Here is a 22161-nt window from a genome sequence, read left to right as displayed (position 1 = left end):
TGGAGACACACAAGGAGAGAGCAGTGGTGAGCAGTAATCTAATAACGCCGACATTTCCCATAAAATGGTTTCTCTAATAAGATTGTGGGGAAGTGTGAATCCATCTGGCCACATGAGAGCAATTGTCAGTGGTGAAGAATGACTTAAGATTAAAGTCTAATGGATCGATGTCTGCCATGATGGATGGGGGAGCACAATGGATATTAATGTCAGTTTGGAAATGGTGTTTATGACATGTGAAGAGCTGAAAATTCAAAGAATGTTATATCTTAAACTGGATTGTGTTAATCATTTCCAGTACTAAGCTCAATAACTCCCATCTGATCCAAGATGTTTTGATTAGCAATTGAAAATGTAAAGAACTTAGTCCCTCTAAGGGCTCCTCCATCCATCAACCTACATGTACAGCATGTGTCAGTGAGGAGCTCTAAGGGGCCAATCTAATTGAGCCGGAGATCGCAGTCTGAAATGTGATTACTTGTCTGGGAGACGCCCATCAGCAGGCGAATGGAGTCATCTGAGGGGCAATGAGGTTAAAGTGATGGAGGTGCATAGGTTAAAATCAGGATCCAGACATGCTCAAAGCAATCACTAAATGATTTTCACATTCAGTAACAGTAAAAACGTCATTCTTAATCAGCCAGAAACAATTGATCTTTTCATATCATCACCGTGAAAATTGCTCAGCCTGAATTAAATGTTAAGACTCTCATCAGATGATGACTTGAAGTAGGGCTGGGCAGTATATGATATATTGTCAAAATTATATAAAAATGTTTAACGTACATATTTTTCTATATAGTTTCTACCGCGATATAGTCTAAGCCTATATTTATTTATTTATTTTTTCTCTATGTCACTTAAAATTATGTTAATTTTGGACTCAAATTCTTCAAATGAGAAAATACTTTTTTTTTGTCAAGTATTTAATTCACATGGGAGTATACAAAAATAGGCTTTACCCTGTGGTCATTTCATAGACTATTTATTTACTAAATTACCAGAAAAACATTTATTAACAGTCAAAAAATGAAATTCACAAACAAGCATAGTTTTATGATGGCATAATCAAGACTTTAAACATATCTACAGTCCACGTATTTGCCTCATCAGTGTCCTGATTACACACCATCAAACAGCATAAAAACAGACGTCATCGGGGCTGATGATGAACAAGTGCATAAAAGTCTCAGACTCGAGTGTTTCCCAGATTGAGGAGTAGCTGCCACAGATGCAGCTCAGGGAGGGCTGGATCATTCAGTGAACACTCTGGCTGATGTGTGGGCTCATAGCCAGCAACCAATCAATGGTCTCCTGCAGGAAGCTCATGTTGTAGTGGGACGCTATGTTCTGAAACACTGTGATCTGCTCAGAGAAGCTCTTTACATGGAAGCAAGGGGGGAAAAACAGTTGTGAGAACAATGTCAAATGGGAACAATCGTATGCCTTCATCACTAAATTGAATGATGTGATGTATTTGAGAGTACAAACCTTGGTTGGGAAAGTGAGTTCAAAGTCTCCGGCACATTTGCAGTACAGAGGCATGTTGGCTTCCTTCACTCCTTTACATTTTGTACACACCTGAAATCACACAGAGTTATTAGCAGTGAGGCAACTTCAGGAAAACTATAATGTTTATAACAGATGCAAATTCCTCACTATCAACATTTTATAGGTTAATTTATTGATTTGCAGAAAATAAGCTCTGTGGCTAACACCTTTATGGTACTTACACGTTTTATTCAGCAAGATAATCTCCACAAATGAACACCACTTCTATGATTTTTGAAGCGTGAATGCAATCGCCAGAAGTAAAAAACTAACGTTAAGCTATAAACAAACTACACCATGGTGAACCGCATGAAGGCTGTAAAGGTGGACGAGTCGGCGTGTTGACATTTAGTAGTCTCATTTAGCCACTTGTTAGCAACCGCCTTTTTTAAGACACATGAAGGCTTCAAAATTCAAGAGTGGGATATTTATTGATGTATTTTAAGGTCGTAGAACAAAACATTAAAATCTCTTAAAGTTGTGTTAACCACAGACCTTCAGGCATCTAACTAAAAACACATTCAAGAAACCCACTGACTTTGAGACAAGGGAACCGGAAGTGCTAAAATGCTAACTCATTTCCAGGTTTTAGGACTAAAAATCTCAAAATCAGCATTTTTTTAACCCACCAGGTCCTGCAGCGTATAGCTCATCAGTTTCTTCTGCAGAGCTTCCACCAGAGCCATCTCAATAGACTCAGTTTCATACTGCGTCTGGCAGTTAGAGCAGAACCACTGAGGCAAAACCGATCCATCCTGAGGAGACAAAAACACAGTTTATCTACCTGGAATTAACAGCGTTAAATATGATGCCAGTATAGCAGTGCTCCTCCTCTCACTTGTGCCACAGATGGGTCCTTGCAGAGGTCGAGGTCACGACAGAAATTGCATTGGTGGCAGATGACCTCTGGCAGGACGTAAGAGTTACAGGGGTCACAGAACTGGGCCTGCCCTGAAAACTCTCCGACGTCCACGAGACGCAGGAGGTCTCTCTTCAGCTTGTTCACCTGGTTCACTATGTTGGCGTCCAGTGAAAGGACCTGAACAGACAAAAGATGGAGTTACCGTGTGGTGAGAGGAAAATCATGACTACATGCAACACATTAAAAGAGCTTTGTAAGTTGTAATATACCTGGCAGACATATTTGATAAACTCCAGCGCTGGGTTGTTGAGAGGCAGGTGGGATCCAGGCAGGACGGGGAACATCTCTGAGGGCTGGTTGACACCCCTGGTACCCGTCACCTTCTTCTGGATTTTTTGAGTGATGGTGAAAAAGTTCTGTGTCAGCTCGCTGGACACATATTCCTGGGAGAAGGAGATCATTCCTGTGGGGGAGAGTTTTAAAAAAACATTACATCTGAGAGGAAATCTATCTTAATACAATTAAAAGCTCCCCTTCATAGGTTTAAGTATAACAGACACTTGTCTGTGGAGACTCTAATGAGTATAATGTGATGTTTCTAAGAAACACAAAGGAACTCTTGAGTAACTAAAGCAGCTTCCCAAAACAGTATCATACCAGGTAGAGCACTCAAGTCCCCAACGGCCTGCTGGGAAGCCTGGCTGCCTCCTCGTCTCTTGACTGGCGTTGCACCAGGAGCGTTACGTCTCAGCTCCTCTTTCATGCTGTGGTAGACCGCTGCAATGTAGGCTGGCGTGGAAAGATTGTATGTAAGAGATAAAAATAAAAAAATAAAAAGTGAGAAAAAAAAAATCTGCAACGCTTTTTTATTAAGGGTATATATGATGATAATAATAATAGCAATATAAACATGTTTATTGTTAGATTATAAGACATTTATTATAGGCACTTAATATATTATATTATATATTAAATAGGTAAGTCAGTTAAACTAATAAATGTGTTTGTAATGTCATTATAAACAATAATAAGGCTAACAAGTTTCTTACAAGTGCTTATAAAAACATAAATGGTCTTATAAACATATTTATGTTATTAATAACACTTATCACTTATAACACCTAATAATGTTAATAAGCATCTTATAAGGGCCTTATTACCTATTAACTAACGCTTATTACAAGGACCTTAATATACAGCGTTATCAATAGATCTATTGTGTATAGATTTATTTTTACCGGAGACAATCATGAGGAAGTATTTCTGACAGGAGGCAGTTTGGGGCAGATACTGCATGATGTTCCAGTTGCTCTCAATCAGCTCCTCCACCTCATCCGTCTCTCCATCACCATCATCTTCCTCAGCACCGGGTTCATCCTCGTCTTCATCCTCGCTGTCGTCCTCATCTCCCTCCCCTCGGCTCTTTTTCTTCTGTTTGGCTCCTTCCTAAAAAAGGACCATTGAGGAGGGATGAGTTCTGCTACTTTAAATCAGTGCTAATTTAATATAAGGGCAGAAGTTGCAGTTTGAATTACCTCTCCACACATGATGCTGGAGGGCAGTTTGCCCTTCACGCCGCCGTAGTTGGCCGGATCCATCCACAGCAAGAACTCCCAGCATCGGGAGAAGGAGATGGACAAAGAGTGGAAGATTTCTCTGGAGTGGATGCTACAGGAGAAACAGGTAGGGAGGTGATTCTTCAGTTACAATATGATAGGAGGGACAGAATTTTTTTATAAAATGCCTTAATGTGATATTTTGGGGATGACTACTGTATTTTAAACACAGGAAAATGTTCAGAAATGATTAGCAATATTGACCAAACAGTTAAAAGCATTATTGGTCGCTTGTCACAGACGAGAGAAATGCTGCTGTAATGATGAATTGAAGGTCATAAAAACATCTAACCGAATCAATAACCGAAGTCCCGTGAGATCTCGTTTCCCGTTACAGTATTGATTTATTTTGATAATATCGGCCTTACTTCACCATTAACTTCCTTCCTCCATTAGTTTTGGGTGGTTCTCCTCTTTAAGTTTGCTTTATAGAATTCACTTCCCATGAAGGAGACCGCAACACCGTCTCCGGCAAAGAAATATCTCTTCTAATGGATAATTGTGTTTTTTCTTCTTCGGAATTTAGTGTTCTGGCTTTTGCTTCAGACTACTGAGGACAAACATACAAATACAGACTACTTTTGAATTCAGGTACATTTGTTTTACATATGGTTGTAGGAATGGATATATGTTCATCCATAATTTTGTATTTAGTAATGATAATATAATGTTTACATTCCTTTAAAATGCAAAAGACATACATATACTTTCTCCAGATCTGTAGAGGATAAATGTCTGACCTGTTGGTGATGTATTCCACATAACCTATGGCGTCATCTATCCTGCGTTTTTTAGTGCACAACATGATCCTGTTGAAGTTTCCATACACCACGGTGGAGCCGAGACGTTTGAACTCTGACACCAACCTGACAGCAGAATGAGAGAATGATTAATAGAAGAAGACGGCACTGTATCTGTTATGCATATTAAAAGGTGGGGATATATATATCAATGCAAGGAAAACGGATGAAAGCATCATGATGAGAATCACAGTTCACACCATCTTGTCAAATCGAGTTTAATCCAATTTAAAAACAGACATCAGTAATATTTGACCCGAGGATAGCACAGCAAAACAAAAACTTAATTGTCTCGCCCTCGCTAAAGACCCTTAATGCTCTCTAATATCAGGTGCCTGATACATTACACACAAAAGATTTACCATTATTTCCAAACAAAGCTTTAAAGATGTGACTAAATAGATGATAGGTGTGTTTGCAGTATAGACACTCACTGTAGAAACACCTTCTTCATCATGTTGTGCAGGGTGCGGTGCAGGGCGGGGTCATAGAGCAGCGAGCTGGGGGAGCGCAGCCAGCGGTAGAAGTGCATCACCTGGTTGTCTGCATACACGTTGTGGAACTGCGTGATCTCTCTGACCCATCCAACCACCATGCTCTTCAAGATCCTGCTCATATAACACAGAGCAAAACACAACAAAATAAAACACCACATGCTTCCTTGTCACACCTGTATTGTTAGACCATGTGCATGTGGGTTAATGTAGATATAAACGGCTCATTCTAAGGTAACGAAAACACAACAATTCTTATTTTCAGGTGATTATACACTTATAAAAACATAGTATGAATATTATATTCCATTTATGCTAATAGATCCCCCTAATTGTTACACACTGGTCCTTTAAATAGTCTCACACTAGAGATGTTTACGCACCTGAAGGTGTTGGAGCAGAGAGCAGTCTCGTCATAGCTAGCGAGAGCGCTGGCTCCCTGGTTCCCTGTCATCATGTCCTCCAACGAGGCCTGCTGGATCACGTCAAAACTGACACCCAAACTAGCTCCGCCCTCCATGTCATTGACATGCTGTGATTGGAGGATGGTGTTCACCGCCAGGCTCTGCAGGTCCAGCTCCACACACACTGAAAGAAACAGAAACAGGAACAGGACTGTCTGTAAATACAGTGGAAGACGCTTGAAAAATGTAGAGTTGCTTTAAGATCTTTCTGCAGCGTTAAGTGTGTTCCTGGTGTGTGTGCGTACCTGTGGAATAGCATCCTTGAGAGTTGATCTCCACAGAGCCCCTGTCATCACTTTCCATGACCAGACGACTGTCATCGGCCTCTTTTCCTCCGAGGTCGGGCCTGGCTGTGGGCGAGAGCCACAGCAGGTGGTTGTGTTTCCGTAGATGTCTTGCCAGGAACAAGTCTGAGCCAAAGATGGACACATCCTGAGGCAAGTTCCCCACAGGCAAGTGGTAATACCTGAAAGTGAGACACTTTATATTAGTTTTAAAAGTTCAAATGTTTCTTGAAACAAAATCTGAATGCTGTCAACACAAATTACTAACTAAAACTTTATTAAAGACGACAGCAACAAAGCGAGCCTGCCAGGGGGTTGGTAGAGAGCCAGCAGCGTGCAGTTCGTACCTGGCCATGTCAAAAGCCTGTGACAGGCAGCTGTCCAGGTTGAGGTAGTGGCGGATCATGCGTCGGGCACCGTGGCGTTGCCAGTCCAGCACGTTATAGCTGATCTCATCAACCACATGTACGGGAACGACTGGAAACTCCTCGAGCACCGGCATCCCTGCTGCCAACCGCCGCAACTCCCAGTTTGACTGCACCGCGATGAGGGTGGGCCCACGGCGTTCCTCCTGTACACAGCAACAGACACTTCATTTAGTCACATGAACATAACTAGTAACGTCTGTGTATGTAATCATTACAAGATAATTGAATAGCACTAGTGTGTTTTACCTTGTAGCTTAGCAGTATGCGTTGCAGTGCGCGGTAAATGGCCTTTGGGTCGTTTTCAGCTCGGACCTCAAAGTTGTGTTTCTCAGGAGGAAGGAGCTCCTCGCTCGTCTTCTCCAGGAGGGCAGTGCGTTCAGCGGTGTAGAGGTTGGTCAGGTTGGGCATCTGATTGCTTCTGACCTTAGGAGATAATATAAAAGACATTAAGGGTTAATCTCTGCCAGCTGTGAAGGGATGCATCGACGTTGACATCAGCTTTATTTCTCCTTTGGGAAAGAAAAAAAGCACTCTAAAACTCTATTATTATTCTTTCACTACAGCCGCCATGCATTTGTTGGCACTAGAGGAACCTCACTTGAAAAGGGAAAACACCAACACAATGACAGTGGAAGAAATAATGAAATGTTTTGTTCTTACTGTGTCCAGGACAAAGATGCTGGCTTTGCGCTGAGAGGGGATGAACAGGCCAAACAGAGCCTTGTGACCCTGACTGTGATGATACAGGTACATGTGACGAACACTCCCTGAGAAGAGAGAAGAAACATAACACGCCATGATGGAAAGTGCGTTACAAATATAAAAGTTCATGAACAGGATGCCATGATGATATCAGGCCAAATATTAGGTTAGAGGTACAGCAGACGTTAAATAGAAAACAAAACAAAACAATAATCCCAATAAGATCATTTTGACATCAACTGAAGATGAGCAGTGTGTGAGGCGGGTCTTACCAGGTTCCAGGTAGCTGAACTGAGCCAGAGACCTCATCTCCAGATGCTCCAGGTCAAAAGTGTCGGCCTCCCTGCCGGCCATATCCCTCACGACATGTTTATTGACCATACACACACATCCGAGCTGCACCAGGGCACGAAACAGCAACGGGACCTGAAAGAGATCAATGGAATAAAAATTAGACTCATGGACACACACAAAGAGCATCATGAGTGAGGTTATGAACACACTGCTTTGGGTCAGTGTAGGAACTTCTTGGGGGCAATTATTGCCCCTCGATCGCAGTTTTTAGGGGCATTCTGAGATTTCTCGGGGTATTTTTGCCCTTTGCCCCCCTTCATTTCTGAGTTGCTGGAGGTAAATGATACCTGTGTTTCGTAGACTCCTTCAATGTCCGGGGCCGCCAGGTCAGCGTTGATCTCATTGATGTGCTTCTGGTACATGTCCTCTGATACACAGTATTCATAAAGGTAGTACACTATGTTGGAGCGAGGCAGCATGCGGTTCACCTGAAGCCAAAAAAAATGTATTTGGTCAACTTTTTATGACAACACATTTAGAATTACTGAAATTTTTACTGCATTTTTTTTTATTACGTGCCTTTTTGTATGTGGCTCCCTCCTCCTGTTTTGGGACTTTCTGGTTGACGTAGAAGACACGTGAGATGTTGAGCTTCATGCAGTGGAGGTCATGTCCGATCACAGCCCACAACTTGTACAGACCAGGATGACTAGTCTCTGCAATCTGAGAGGAACAGGACATTATAGATTAAATGATTTTCTTTGGATTTCATTATTTGTTAAACTGACTAGAGGATGATAGTGGGGTGACTTTTTTTCCCAACCTGCACAATTTGCCACGGCATGTCCAGGACGCTGCGTGCTGTTCTGCGGAGGAAGCTTCCTAGGCCGGTGGTGGGGCCGCCTCTGATCACTCCTCCCCCTACAGGTTGAGCTTCACCATCCAGCAGCCTCCTCCTCTTCTTCCTCTCCTTCCTCTGCCTCAGCTGCAGCTCCCACTTTTTCTTATGGTACCGCAGCCACACTAGAAGCTCCTCCTGTATACAGACACCATTTTTGTTTTAAAAGTTTTGTAATATATCTTTGGGAAAACGGGAACAAATCGCCTCAAAATATCTGTGTCATTTCCAATATGTATTCAGAAGAGACACAACAGGCAACACTTTGCATTTGTTGCTTTTAGCTTACATGTGTTGCTCCCATAGGCGGGGGTGGCCCCAGGATCTCTCTCCAGGACTGAGTGAGCTCGACATCCTGAGACTCCACCTGGCTGTCCTCTCCCGGAGAAGCCCGCTTCCGCTTGGTGCTGATGAGGATGGCTGGCTGCAGAGGTCTGGGTGGCCTCCCAAAGTCCTCGATGTCTGCAGCTTGGCCTGCTTCGAGAGGCTGATGGGCCACCTGAGATAGAAGTGGTGGTTTAGAGAGATAAAACAGCTTTTCTAATGCGATACTTCAAAATGCACATAAAAATATGTGAATGGAAACATGGTTACTGTTCTTTAACCAGAGGAAACTCAGCTTGGTCATCACCATCTACACATCCCTCTTGTTTCTGACTAAAATGCATGATGGGGCAGAGGAAACTTTCTGTTGTTGACAGTTTGCTGTGAGCTGAACAAACCTGTCTCTTGCCCTCGCTGCTGAACAGCTCGCTGATTTTCTTTTGCTTGTAGATATCGTTTTTCTCCAGGAGTTTCTTGTGAAGCCAGTCGGGGTGCCTCACTCTGGGTACCGGATTCTTCACCTGGTGAAACAATTAAACAGAAACAATTAAAATGGTATCTGTACATCAGCCCAGGATAGACAGAGAGACCAATGAAATGGGTTTAATTTGTACCTGTTGAAGAGCTGCAGGGATGGTGATGATTTTCTGGATGGCACTACCCAACCTCTCGATGTAATAATTCCAATCAAGGATCTGAAAAGGGACACCAACAGAAATGTGTGAATGTCAGAGCAAATTCACACAGAAAAACTAAAAGCTTTTACCAAAGTGCATTAAATGTTTGTTTAAAAACTCACAGTGCGGATGTCCAATTCATGCAGGGTGGGCATCTTCAACCACTTACGGAGGAAGTGTTTCTTCACACTGGGCTCTGCCTTGAAGATGGCAAGAGGAATGGCTCTAATAGAGAGACACTAATCCATCAGTGTCAAACGCAAAGCTTTTACTTCTGGTAATAGTACAAAGTGCTTGTTCTCCACAAACAATTTAACATTGGGAGAGCAACTCTGACCTCATTTTATTTGATCCTGCCAACATCAGAAAATCTATCACATCTATTATCATGGCAGTGGGTTTTTCTAGCCAAGTTGATTTTGTGTTTGTTTTGGCATTTTGTGCCCTTATTGGACAACTTAGAGATGGAAAAAAAGAGGAGATGAAATGCAACAAAGGTCCTTGGCTAGTATCGAACCGAGGACATTGCAGTTATATGGTTTGCATCTTAACATCAAGACCACCAGGTGCCCAAAGTCAGTGTTTTATGTGCAGTGACCTGAACAGACTGACACAACCCCCCAGTTCCAACCAAGTCTATAATAGTTTTGAAATTTCAATCAGTTTTTATTTAATTTTAGTTTTGACTTTTTCGATTTCATTTTAATTCAATTTTTAAGAGTGCGTTTGCTAGTTTTATTTTAGTTACAGTTTTTCAGAAAGGTTTAGTTTTAATATATTTAGTTTTACAGTAGTTTTAGTTTGTTTATGTTCGGGCCTGGTATAATGTCTAAGAAGTATGTAGCTACATGTATAGGTTACATACAAAATACATGGTTGTGCTGGGATGACACCTTTAATAGCACTCTCTCCTAGAAGGTCAAGTCCGTTCAATTTCTGTCGTTCAATGTCACGAGAATTGACGAAAATTCATGCCGTCTCCTTTTTTGGTAGAGATACAGTATATTATAGCTAACAACCTAAAACTGAAATTCATTCTGTTTTATTTGATTACTTTTAAACCAGGCAATATCCTTTCAGTTTAGTTCAAATTGTTCTTAAAGGATATAGTTTTATTTAGTTTCAGTTTACTAACAATATTTTTCACTTCTTATTTTCATATTAGTTTACTATAATAACCCTGGTTCCAAAATGTTAAAAGGTGGGGGAGGAAGGGGTTTCGGATGCTGTTTGACTATCAGACAAGCACCTTTGGATGGAATGACTCTTTCTGCAATAGAAATGCTCTCGTACATCGAGATAGAAACTTGTTGAAGCCTGGTAAAGCAACTGGATTAAACTGTATCTTCATTGTCACACTGTCACGTCTTACTGGGACACTTGAGGACAACAGAGCCGTCATTAATGTTATCAGCAACACCTGTGCTTTTCCTGCTACGACAAGTCAAAATGTCTGCTGTGAAAAAGACCCATAGAGACGCAAACAGCCACATTGAACCTGCTCACACTGCTCGGCTTTGATATGAATACTGACTCATATTATACTAACAGCATTAGTATGTCTCACCTCTCTGTGACAGGTGAACCCTCAGGTTTTCGGGAGATGACGTAGCGACAGCTCAGACCTTTATCTTTCACCATTTGGTCTCCCAGGAACTCAGCCAGTCTCTTAGCTGTGCTGATGGAGGTGGACTTCTGCTCTCCGTAGTCCTCCAGCCTTCTGGACATCGAACGATTCTCTGAGATCAGTTCAAACAGCTCCATATCTGGCATGTTGGCAGCCTGGAAAACGAATGAATTAGATCAATCAGCTTTTTTGGGAAGAAGATAATCAACGTTTTGACTGATCTTTCTCTGCAAATCATATTGGATTTTAAAATATCCGCTAAACAATAAATATCTTGTAATACTAGAATACAGGTTTTTACCTTGCTATACAGAACGTCCAGCCAGTAGTCGGCCACTTTGGCCACAGAGGCGTACACCTCCTCCAGATTGGTACCTTTGAGGAAAGCCTCAAACACCGACGACTGGAAAATCTTAATGAGCTGTAGCTCTCCCCTCCTCTTCACTTCAAACCCCTTCAGCTCAGCCAGAGAGCCGTCCTCATTAAACACAGCGTACCTAAGATGAACAGTGAAACCGTAAATCATCACTGCACATTTTAACATGAACCTTGCCCATTCATTAATATTGGATCCACCAGGGACAGAAGTATATTTAATCACAGTAAAACTAAATCCTCTATGGCGATACCTTTTCTTCAGCTTCTTCCCCTCCTCCTTGGAGGCGGGCAGGATCATGGCCAGGTACGGTCCGTCCACCTCAAAGAAGATGCTGTTCTCCGACCTGGTGTTGTAAGTGAGGGACGCGGGGTCGACCAGCTCGTGGTACTGATCGTTGGTGAAGCCCTCCTTCACCATGATGTTCAGCATGGCCCCTGGGTAAGAGATGGTCACCTTGGGCTTCTTCTCATTGCTGGTTTTCACCACAAAGTTCTCAGGGAAGGTGTTGGGGAGGACACACCAGATACCATCAGTGTCCAACTCAAGGGGCCTCCTGAATCCCAGAGAAGTAGACGTGAAAGATGTGATGAGTGTGAAATGGAAATTTATTGCAGTGTTTTTCAGTTCACATATTAGGAAGGCAAGAACACGTCCCTGTTGAGCTGTTTAAAGCCAATTCAGTTATGACAACCATAACTCTGACCTGCTATATAAACAATAACTGCTACTAAAACACATGGGCTAGGAGCAAAAGAAGAGTAAGACGAAAACAATACAGCAGGAGCTGGATACAAGCCCAAACGTTGGCAAGAATCTGCTGATGAATCGTTGTTAAACGAGGCGGTGGATCCCTTCCAACTCCATCTTTCCTGAGTTGGAGCTGACCTTGCACTAACCGAAAAGGTAATTTCTTTGATGAGGTATCTCATTATCGATATGACACTCACCCTATTTGTTCGATGAGCTCTCTGGCCTGAGTGATGATGTTGGCTCCGGTGAAGCACACAATGCCAGCCATCTCCATGGAGTACCAGCGCGCCCTGATGGAAACACAAAGGCAGCACAGGCATCAGGTCCACAGCAGAGAGACGTTAATCACCGACCGTTTTCACCGGCAGCAAACACTTAAGAGCTCATGTAACAGAGCAAGTGAGGGGATAGTTGATGATATGAATGACGTAGTTGACTCATACCCTTTCCTCATGACGTAGCCGTAGAAAGAGTTGAGAATACACTTGTGAGCCAGCTGCAGAGAATCGTACAGGATCTCCATGTTTTTGCAGCGCTTCATCTCAGCAGCGTCTCCGCTGTCCTGAGCTGCCGACAGCTTCTTCTTCCACACCTTGAACAGGTAGCACGAAAAATCAATTAAATTACAGCATGTAATTTTGATGGGTAAGAAGAATTTCAAGCAGAGTGCAATAAAACATTAATTCTTTCATCAGAACTGTGCCCATAGCAACAGTCTGCCGTAAAGAAATAACAGACCGTGGAACGTTGCGATTGACCAATCAGAATTGAGTATTCAACAAAGCCGTGTTATAAAGATATTTATTGACTCTCTGGCTGAAAGATAAGATGCCATTTTTGCATCTAGAAAAGATAAAGTTTACACTTAGAGGGTCTAGTGAGCATTTTCTAAAGAAGTAACAACCCTCTGTCTCCTATTTTAATGGCTTGTCTGTTCTTCATCCTGACTGACTGCTTATGTTTCTACACAATATCATCGGTCAATCAATGTACTCCTTAACCCCAGGGCCAAATATAAACCGGTTGAAGCAGGGTTTATTTCAATTCTTATTGTATTTTATTATTTATATATCTTCTTTTATTTACATGTTTTTTTTCTTTTATATACTTTTTTATCTTATTTTATATGTATATCTTATGTGTATAAATGTGTGTAGGTATGTTATGCTTGTATGTATACACAGCACATGTATACTATTCTTTTCTTCTGTACTGTGTGTTGCTGTGCAGGGGTTTGGTGGGTGGAAGGGTAGTTGATAAAACAAAAATATGAAAAATGGTGACCAGTCAACCTGACAGTGTGTTTATTGCTTATTTTATGTTTTTCACTAATAAAAACTATTTGGAAAAAAAAAGAAGAAATATGTAATGAATTGAAAATAGTGTAAAATATGTGGATTATTGTTACTTGAATTGCTGTAAATACCAAAACACACCTTGTGGAGTCCTTTGAATTCGTAACGCCGATCTCTGAAAGCTCTCACGGTGTCGACGTAGAAGGAGTTTTCTCTCTGACAGATGGTGGTGACTCGCTCCTCCCGCCTGGTGACGTGGGTCTTCTTGTAGGCCCTCTTGCAGTAGTCTGAGACAAACACAACACAGGTCCAGCTATGCTTTGGCAACCAGTAATTTAGAATGCTTACAACCAAAATCTAAAAGAAAAGTACCTGCCAGACGTTTCTTCTCGTGTTTGGCCTGATCCTCCCTGTTGAGAGTGTGGAAGGCGCGAGGTGGCCCGTTGGGGAAAAACGGCGGGAACTTCTCAGACTCGAGTTGCTGCTGGATGCGGTGGAACTCACTGCGGCTGGCGGGCACTGCAGACAGAGTTAAACTTTTACTGTATTCAACCCCACATGAACACTGTAGACACAATGCTGACAGGTTTGGAGTCTACTTCTCTATTAGCTCCTCTGATCTTTGTCATACCAGAACACAATAATACAACTAGAGGTGTCGCGAAATACCGGTATTGACAATAACCGTGATATTTAAGGCATTGATATTGTGTTATTATTACACATATGATAATATTGTGTAAATAATCCAGCGATTCTTTCCTCATTTTATAAATACAGTTGTGGTGACTGATTCTCTCTCCACCCCCCTACACTCCTATTTTGAATGTAATTAATTTTCCCAAAAAAAGAGACAAACGCACAGTAAACGATTAAAGATGAATTTGACAGCATTATTTTTATTAATTTTTTTATTTCTATCGATATTGCGATCATATCGTTATCAGGAATTCTTTTGGCCGTGGTAATCGTGTAGTGAAAACCTGATATTGTGAAAGTCCTAAATACAACATTAACTTACTGATTTCCCCTCTCCATTGCCAGGCCATCCTCCGCTGGCAGGTGGCACCAGGCTTGTTGAAGTCACAGGCGGCACAAGTGGCTTCATCAACCACAGCGTACGGCTGTAAAAGCAGAAAATAAAGTATTGAATTTTATGCATTTCTATATGTTTTATCCCGTGCATATTTCCTTTGATTTTTCATTTACCTGCAGGCGGTTGGTGAGGATGATATTGGGGTACATCGCCCCGACGTCCAGATGGTAGATGAGGGGGCATTCGATCCTATTTGGGACCTCCTTCAGGGAAGTCAGCTTCTTTTTGATCTCCTCGCATACCTGTGAAAAAAATCTATTTTATAACTTCAACTTTTCAAAGTAATAGCACAAATTGGAGAAACTTCAAAAAGAAGCAGTGAAAACATACCTCATTAAAGTTGGTGACTTGCTCCAAAGGGATTTTCTCCTCTTCCTCAATGGCGTGACGCATCGTCTTCTCAACTCTTTGCAGCAGGAAGTCAAACGCAGCTGGGTTCTGTCAACACACCAGACCAAGCTGTCACCAGAAAACATACAAAGAGCAGCGAAGCAAAGAACCAGCTGGGAGTTGAACTGAGATGTACCATCTTGAAACGGCAGGGGATGTCACTGCGGAACACGCCTGACTCCAGCGCCTCCACGTGGCCGCCCACGTAGGTCTCGGAGTCCATGACGTGGCCGTCGTCTGTCAGCTTGTTGAAGACCTGCTCCTGCTTGTTGGGGAAGATGATGTTGGCGTGGAAGGCCTGCACCATGAGCAGAGCTTCACACAGAGTCCCAGAACCTTTACGCAGCACCTGGAAGAAAAGGATTATTATCAAAATGCACATTATATATTGCCGTCTTTTTTTTACAAACGCACACTGAAGACAAACCTCATCAGGCTCCATGGGGATGATGGTGCACAGAGCGAAGATGAAGGGGTGAACATATTTCATGTACAGGTAATACGTGGCCACGGCATCTGACACTGAGTAGGTGGCTAAAGTCTAACAGAAAAATAGAGAAAAGACAAATTCAATGAAATTGCACCTTTCAAATCAATTGAATTCTTTATTTTCCCGAGCCTTAAAAACTGATTTCTGTACCTGTGGCTCCTCAGTTGCCATGCGGCACATCTCCTCCGGGTCCAGCTCCACTGGGTCGTAGCCCAGTTTAGCCTTCGCTGCTGCCTTCAGATTATGACTTCCCACCGGCAGGTAGCTGTCTCTCTTAACCCACCTGACACGGAGGAGAAGCAGGATGGAAGGATGATGTTAGAAATCGACTCATCTGAAAGGAATCCTTAAGTGTATGTTTACGTAGACCACACTGATATCATTTTAACAGTGCAGGTTTCCCATTCTTTACTAGAGATCATTTTCCAGGACATTTTCAGTGATGATAGTGTGGTATGACAGACAGCAATCGCACTATACACCAAATGTTCCTGCCTGCGGAAGTCTGATTTAAAAGACGTACAGTCTATGGCTATAACTTCTCTTATGTACTTAGAACTTACGACAAGTTGATCATTGAATAATATAATAATAAAAACTTACACAATTACCAGCCAGCAGTGACTGATATTTACATTTGAATGGAACCGACATTATTCAGAGTTTCAGACACTTAAGTTGTAATGTTATCAAACCTGCACGTGTTACCAGGTGACATAACTTGGGGGGGTGTTCACAGTGTTTCTACAACAAACAGCCTATTCAAAATACTCTGTCCATAAAAATACAATTTGAACTTTAAAATGATCCTGAACATAACTTAGTCTAGATAGCCAAGTAGTTCGTTCTCAGCTAAAACAGGAGAATGCTGAAATAATTTTCCCGGACGACACAAGATTTTCCATGACTGGAAAATTGGTCAACTGTTTTCCAGGTTTTCCAGGACGCATGGGAACCCTACAGTGTCAGAGAGGTACACACCTAAAGGAGTCCATGTGGATGGCTTGACTGGCCTTGTACTCTCCCTGGTTATCCTTCTGGAAACCAATCTCCCTGTACATGTTCAGTCCGTGGAGGGCAGCCCGAGTCTCAACGAAAGGCCTTGAAAGAGTGGAAACAAAGTGAGAGATGAACATCGTAGTATAGGAGTAGTTAAACAAATACTTTTATAGTAACAGTAAAATACCAGCTCACCAGTCAAAGAAGTCTCCGTTGTAGGTTACGAAGATGTTTGGCTTGGTTTCTTGAACGTGATCAAACCACCTTCGGATGAGAGCCGCCTGCAGCCAAAGTCAGGTTATTACATGTTATTACGCCGATTCAACCACAGAGCGTTACATTTACATTGAACACAAATATAAACGCAACACTTTTGTTTTTTTGCTCCCATTTTTCACGAGTTGGAATAAAAGATCTAAGACTTTTTCAATGCACACAAAAGACTTATTTCCTTCAAATTTTGGTCACAAATGTGTTAAAATCTGTGAGTATTTATAAACAGCATGATTACTACAGGTGTACGTGCACCTTGGGCTGGTCAAAGTATAAAGCCACTCTAAAATGTGCAGTTTTATCTTGAAAAAAAGACATTTAAGAGGCACTAAACTATGGATTTCACATGACTAGGGCTAAAGGTATGCATTTTTTAAGTCACACAGGATTCATCCGTGAAGAAAACACTTCTTCACTTCAGCAGTTGCCCACTCAAGGCGGTTATAACGGATTGCAGTCAGGTTAAGGGCCTGCTGAGGATGAATAGCCCAGCCTGGCTAAACGTGGTCTGCGGTTGTGAGGCCAGTTGGATGAACTGCCAATTTCTCAGTAATGACATTGGAGATGGCTTATGGTGGTGAGATGAACATTCAATTCACGGGCATCAGCTCTAAACAAATTTATGACCAAAATTTGAGAGAAATACACCGTTTTGGTGCATAGAAAAAGTCTTAGATCTTATATTTCAACTTGTGAAAAAGGGGAGCGAAAACAAAAGCATTTAAATTTTAGTTCAGTGCTGAAAACATATTTTTAAGCGCTTCAATCTTTATTTACACGGCAGTATATCTACCTCATCATCCTCGTTGAAAATGGTGAAAGGCCCCTCATATTCAGGTTTGGGAGTGAACTCAAAATCTTCAATGTCCTCGGAGACAATCTCTCTGTTTGTGATTAGAAACCCCTTTAAAAACGGAAACAAAAAGTTACTAAAACTGACACATATATAAATAATAGAATAATATGTATTATAAATACGACTCACCTGTCCATCAATCATGTAGGACATCATCATAATCTGATCGCTCTCTGCGTCCGGGAATTTCAGTGGAAGTTTGGTGGTCTCGATGTCAAAAGCCAAAACAACAGGGTCCTAACAAGAAGAAGAAACAACGCTTTATTGAAGTCAAACATGAACCTGAATAAATGACCGATGTTGCAACATAATTAATAAAATCCTCGTACTGGTCGCTCCACAAGATCATCTCGCCGTACAATCTCTGGTAGGTAAGCGCTGCCTCTGTATCGCACATTATACCAGTGAGCCTGAGAGATAAACACAGTAAACATCAGAACAGCGAGCAGCATGTGTATCTTCTAAAACACTGGGACGACGGGAATCTATCTTTACCACGTGGATCTTGAGATCGATGGACAGTCGCACATGATAGGGCACATCATACTCTCTCATGTCCACTATGTTGTCTAGCTGGTCTGAAATACTCTTTGAATTCACTTCTTCATCTGCTGTCGTCACATTGCCTCCCGATAAGGCACTGAAGAAAAAAGAAAAACGAAGGAGTCAGCAGATCAATATTAACGGGAGACACCCCAGTTGGATAGGGTAAAAAAAAAAATAACAAATAGATATCACCATGAAACTTCTTCGAAATTATTGTTTCATTTTGTGGACATGTTTGGATGGGAATTTTGGATATCTCTTTTTATCACTCCATAAATCAGAAAATATTGTCAACAACCATAAAAAAAATCTTTAGGAATAAAATATTATATAAATCACGCTATGAATTATATATGTACAGACCCCTCTGTAAAAACCTTCAGAATATAGGTAGGAATGCAAGTGGAAAGTTTGGTATATGTAAGTGCTACTGAAGTGGAGATTTCTGGCTCAGAGTATGAGAGAAACCTAATTTTGAGAAAACGTACACTACAGGTGAATGGGGTAAAAAAAGTAACTAATAGATATCATCATGAAACTTCCCCAGTTGATTACTTACATTAAGACAGTTATTTTTTGTATTACAAGTTTTCTGAAATGTTATGTTTAAATATGCAAATGAGGCATTATCTAATGCTAACTTTTGGTGAATTTAGGACAAATCTACAGACGCAAATAGACAAAGTAGTAAAATAAACACCTAAATGTGTATTTGGGATGTTTTCTTTCCACTAGTCGGAAAGAAGACGTGTTATGGAAGCAAAAAAGCCCAAAATCGAAACAGTTTTCTAACAGTTTATTAGAAAACCAATGGGACTGGTGGTACCTTGATAACATTGAGGTGTAGGCGTCATTGGACTGCTCCCTCTCTCTGTTCTTGCGTACTGCCGGAGAGATCTCACGCTTCACCTTGATGAGGTCGTCCACGGTGCTGAATGACAGCTTGATGTAGGTTCTCTTCAGTCCAACTAGATGGTTCGGCTGTGGAGAACAGGCCAGCATAAGTTCAACATGTTTGTGTTCAAATCTTCTTCTTTGGCAGCTTTTATTTGTGTTATATAACATGAAACACTTTTACTGCTTCCAAAGAACACTAAACTCAAAACCCTCACCAGGTCTAGGTCCTCTTTTGGGATAACTTCAAGCTTTGACACCTTTCCTTGAAACTTCCTCGACAAGTAGGAGATTACTTCTCTCTCGCAGTTCTGCAAATAAAGTTATCTTTAAGGAAAGAGTTGTTGAACATGATTACACAGCATAAGAAACAAATGACAGACATGGACTTACCTTTTTAGTGGCAATGTAAAAATATGGCTTGAATGGGAGGGCCACCTACAGACAGGGATACATATCAGGATGTTAGAGCGGTGGAAAAGGCTGTGAGATTGTTTTATTATTATGTTATTACGGTACGATAACGACAATACGATAATACTGAGGTCTGAAATTTGTTTTGCATCACAGCAGCTCCATTTGCAACATCACAAAAAGGACAAAGACAAGAAACAAGGATACGTATATTTAAATATTACAATCACAGAAGACGATATTCAGGGCCCTTCAACGTACGTTTGATCTGGGATTAGGCTCCATATTTAGTTTTAGGATTGACTGGTGTACAAAAGAGTGCTTCTTCAGTCTAACCTTATTAAATCGTGGAACCATGTATCGCCGATTTGATGGTAACAATTCATATTCACTGTTCAAAACATGGTTGGGGTCAGAGACGATGGTGTTAGCCAGCCTTAATATGTTATTATGATAGGTTGATTCATAGAGTTTCTCAAGGGGTTCCCCTGCAATCTTTGAGCAGATTTTCATTTGGTGGAGCAGTTTTGACTTTAAAGTAGTGGGCAAACTCTTGTACCATGTAGTATAACAATACTGTAGAACACTCATAATAACAGAAGTAAAAAACAAAAGAAGAATTTGTTTACTCGCCCCAAAAGACCTTTTACACCTATTACAAAATAACCCCCCCCTCCAACACACCTTAAACCTGCTCCCATCGTCCTGTATGAAATAGTAGTCCACAGCACTGATCATCCTCTTGTCATCATCCAGGATCTCGGTCTACAAACAGAAAAAGAATCACTTTTATTATCATCTTTTCCCCCTCAAAACAATCAAAAAAACAAAAACTAATAGATATCACCATGAAACTTCCTCAGTTGATTACTTACATTAAGACAGTTATTTTTTTGTATTACAAGTTTTCTGAAATGTTATGTTCAAATATGCAAATGAGGCATTATCTAATGTTAACTTTTGGTGAATTTAGGACAAATCTACAGATGCAAATAGACAAAGTAGTAAAGTAAACACCTAAATGTGTATTTGCGATGTTTTCTTTCCACTAGTCTGAAAGAAGACGTGTTATGGAGGCAAAGGCCACCGTGTGTGTAGTGGACTTACAGGATGCATGTTGATCAGCCAGCCTGTTTTCTCCCCCGGCTCCTTCATCCTGTCGAAGCCGAAGCGGGCGTCCATCTCGTCGGTGAACTGGCTGCGCTCCAGCCGCTTGAGGGCCGAGGATCCATCATCCCTGGTTCAAACACACAGAACAGATACATTAAGTTCAAGGTTTACTTCTCTCCAGTGGCGGCTGGCCAATAGAGGGCTTATTATTACTACTACTACTACTACTACTACTAATAATAATAATAATAATAAAATTATAAAAATTGTCAATATTTGTGTTTTAAATATGGAATGCACCCAGTAATATGTGTAATTTGATTGTAATGTGTAATTTGATTGTAATATGATTATATTTTGTATTAATAATCTGAATCTGTAAAGTAACTTAACTTGTCAGATAAATGTAGTGGAGTAAAAAGTCTAATATTTCCCTCTGAGATGTAGTTGAGTAGAAATAACTGTCTCCCCAAACACATCAGAGACTGCACCAACCTGTCCACATTAAAAACACTAATCAAAACTCACCTTTTTAGAACTGCTTTTAATGTGTAATTAATATTGTGTGTTTTATATTTTCATGATGTCCTTGTTTTTATGATCATTTTATCTGTATAAAGTGTCTTTGAGTATCCAGAAAAGCGCTATATAAATAAAATGTATTATTATTATTATTATTATTTAGAAAGTAACAGAACATGGAAATACTCAAGTAAAGTAGAAGTACCTCAAAATTGTATTTAAGTACATTTTATACTGTTGTGTTTTTTTAAAAGCTTTATTTATTCTTCCTGTTGGAATAAAATAATTGTTGATTATTTAACTGAAAAGTAGTAATGTGTTTTTGATACCGGGATGTTTGCAGACATTGTTTGGATGTGGCACAGCCCTACATAGAAACATTTCCACCAGCTGCCACTGCTTCTCTCACATACTAACATACTAATAACAAATATCACGTACAGTATACTGTGGCTGTCTAGAGTAATGTATAAGTCAGCAAGGTGAAACAACTCACTGGTTGTCCTGGTCTCCTCCACTTTGTCCACTTTGTCCACTTTGTCCTCGGTCCGCTCTGAACCGTCCACTGTTCTGATAAACCATCTCTTATCTTTTATCTTTAGCTACAACACGGTGAAATAAATTCCCCTCCAGCTCAGTTTGTATACGTGTGTCAGTAAAGCAGCATTTTAACACGATGTTTGAAGTTATTTCAAAGGTTTTCGTCCTCTAGTTGTCTCTGTCGCTGTCACTGCTGCTGTGTTTTCTTATTTTGGCGCGTTCCTGCAGTTCCCGCGAGAACAACGCAGACCGGAAGAAGAAACAAAGATCGTTTTATTGACAAGATGAATCACTCAGACAGAAAAATCTGCTTCATGGTCTGATAAAGTCAATCAACTGTACAGGGCCAACCTCTAGCCATTTTTTTGGTGCCCTAGGTCAGGGGTCAGCAACCTTTACTATCAAAAGAGCCATTTTAGGCCAAAAAAAAAAAATCGTTCTGGAGCCGCAAAACATTTGATCATTGTGATGAACGTAACACAGTTTATAGTCTAAATATATAGTATATAAGTTTAATGCAGTGAGGGCCAAAGTGCAGATGTACGATGGAGTATTAGGGCCACATTGAGAGAAACAACATCTGAGA

The 22161-nt window shown here is 41.0% G+C and overlaps 1 protein-coding gene across 1 annotated transcript; it reads right to left on the bottom strand.

The window, feature by feature from the left end:
- Positions 1 to 993: 993 nt before the first annotated feature.
- On the bottom strand, positions 994 to 21820 carry pole (polymerase (DNA directed), epsilon). Its single transcript, XM_037777595.1, has 48 exons — positions 21532 to 21820; positions 20511 to 20640; positions 20088 to 20168; positions 19383 to 19427; positions 19208 to 19300; positions 18922 to 19076; positions 18045 to 18189; positions 17879 to 17959; positions 17679 to 17786; positions 17487 to 17597; positions 16616 to 16701; positions 16403 to 16522; positions 15572 to 15704; positions 15359 to 15472; positions 15068 to 15280; positions 14872 to 14979; positions 14655 to 14783; positions 14467 to 14569; positions 13818 to 13964; positions 13587 to 13732; positions 12594 to 12742; positions 12348 to 12440; positions 11651 to 11953; positions 11323 to 11518; positions 10962 to 11176; positions 9517 to 9619; positions 9332 to 9412; positions 9116 to 9238; positions 8683 to 8892; positions 8319 to 8531; positions 8075 to 8218; positions 7843 to 7983; positions 7474 to 7627; positions 7160 to 7266; positions 6746 to 6922; positions 6419 to 6642; positions 6033 to 6253; positions 5707 to 5911; positions 5264 to 5437; positions 4770 to 4895; positions 3949 to 4081; positions 3652 to 3859; positions 3071 to 3202; positions 2683 to 2876; positions 2390 to 2590; positions 2181 to 2306; positions 1492 to 1581; positions 994 to 1380 (listed from the first exon to the last, which is right to left on the bottom strand). Exons 1-48 carry the CDS (start codon positions 21615 to 21617, stop codon positions 1258 to 1260), a joined length of 6900 nt encoding a protein of 2299 aa, XP_037633523.1. The 5' UTR covers positions 21618 to 21820; the 3' UTR covers positions 994 to 1257.
- Positions 21821 to 22161: the final 341 nt, after the last annotated feature.

This window comes from Sebastes umbrosus, chromosome 8, assembly GCF_015220745.1.
Source record: "Sebastes umbrosus isolate fSebUmb1 chromosome 8, fSebUmb1.pri, whole genome shotgun sequence".
Lineage (NCBI taxonomy): Eukaryota > Metazoa > Chordata > Actinopteri > Perciformes > Sebastidae > Sebastes > Sebastes umbrosus.
This window is presented reverse-complemented; position numbering and strand designations above follow the sequence as displayed.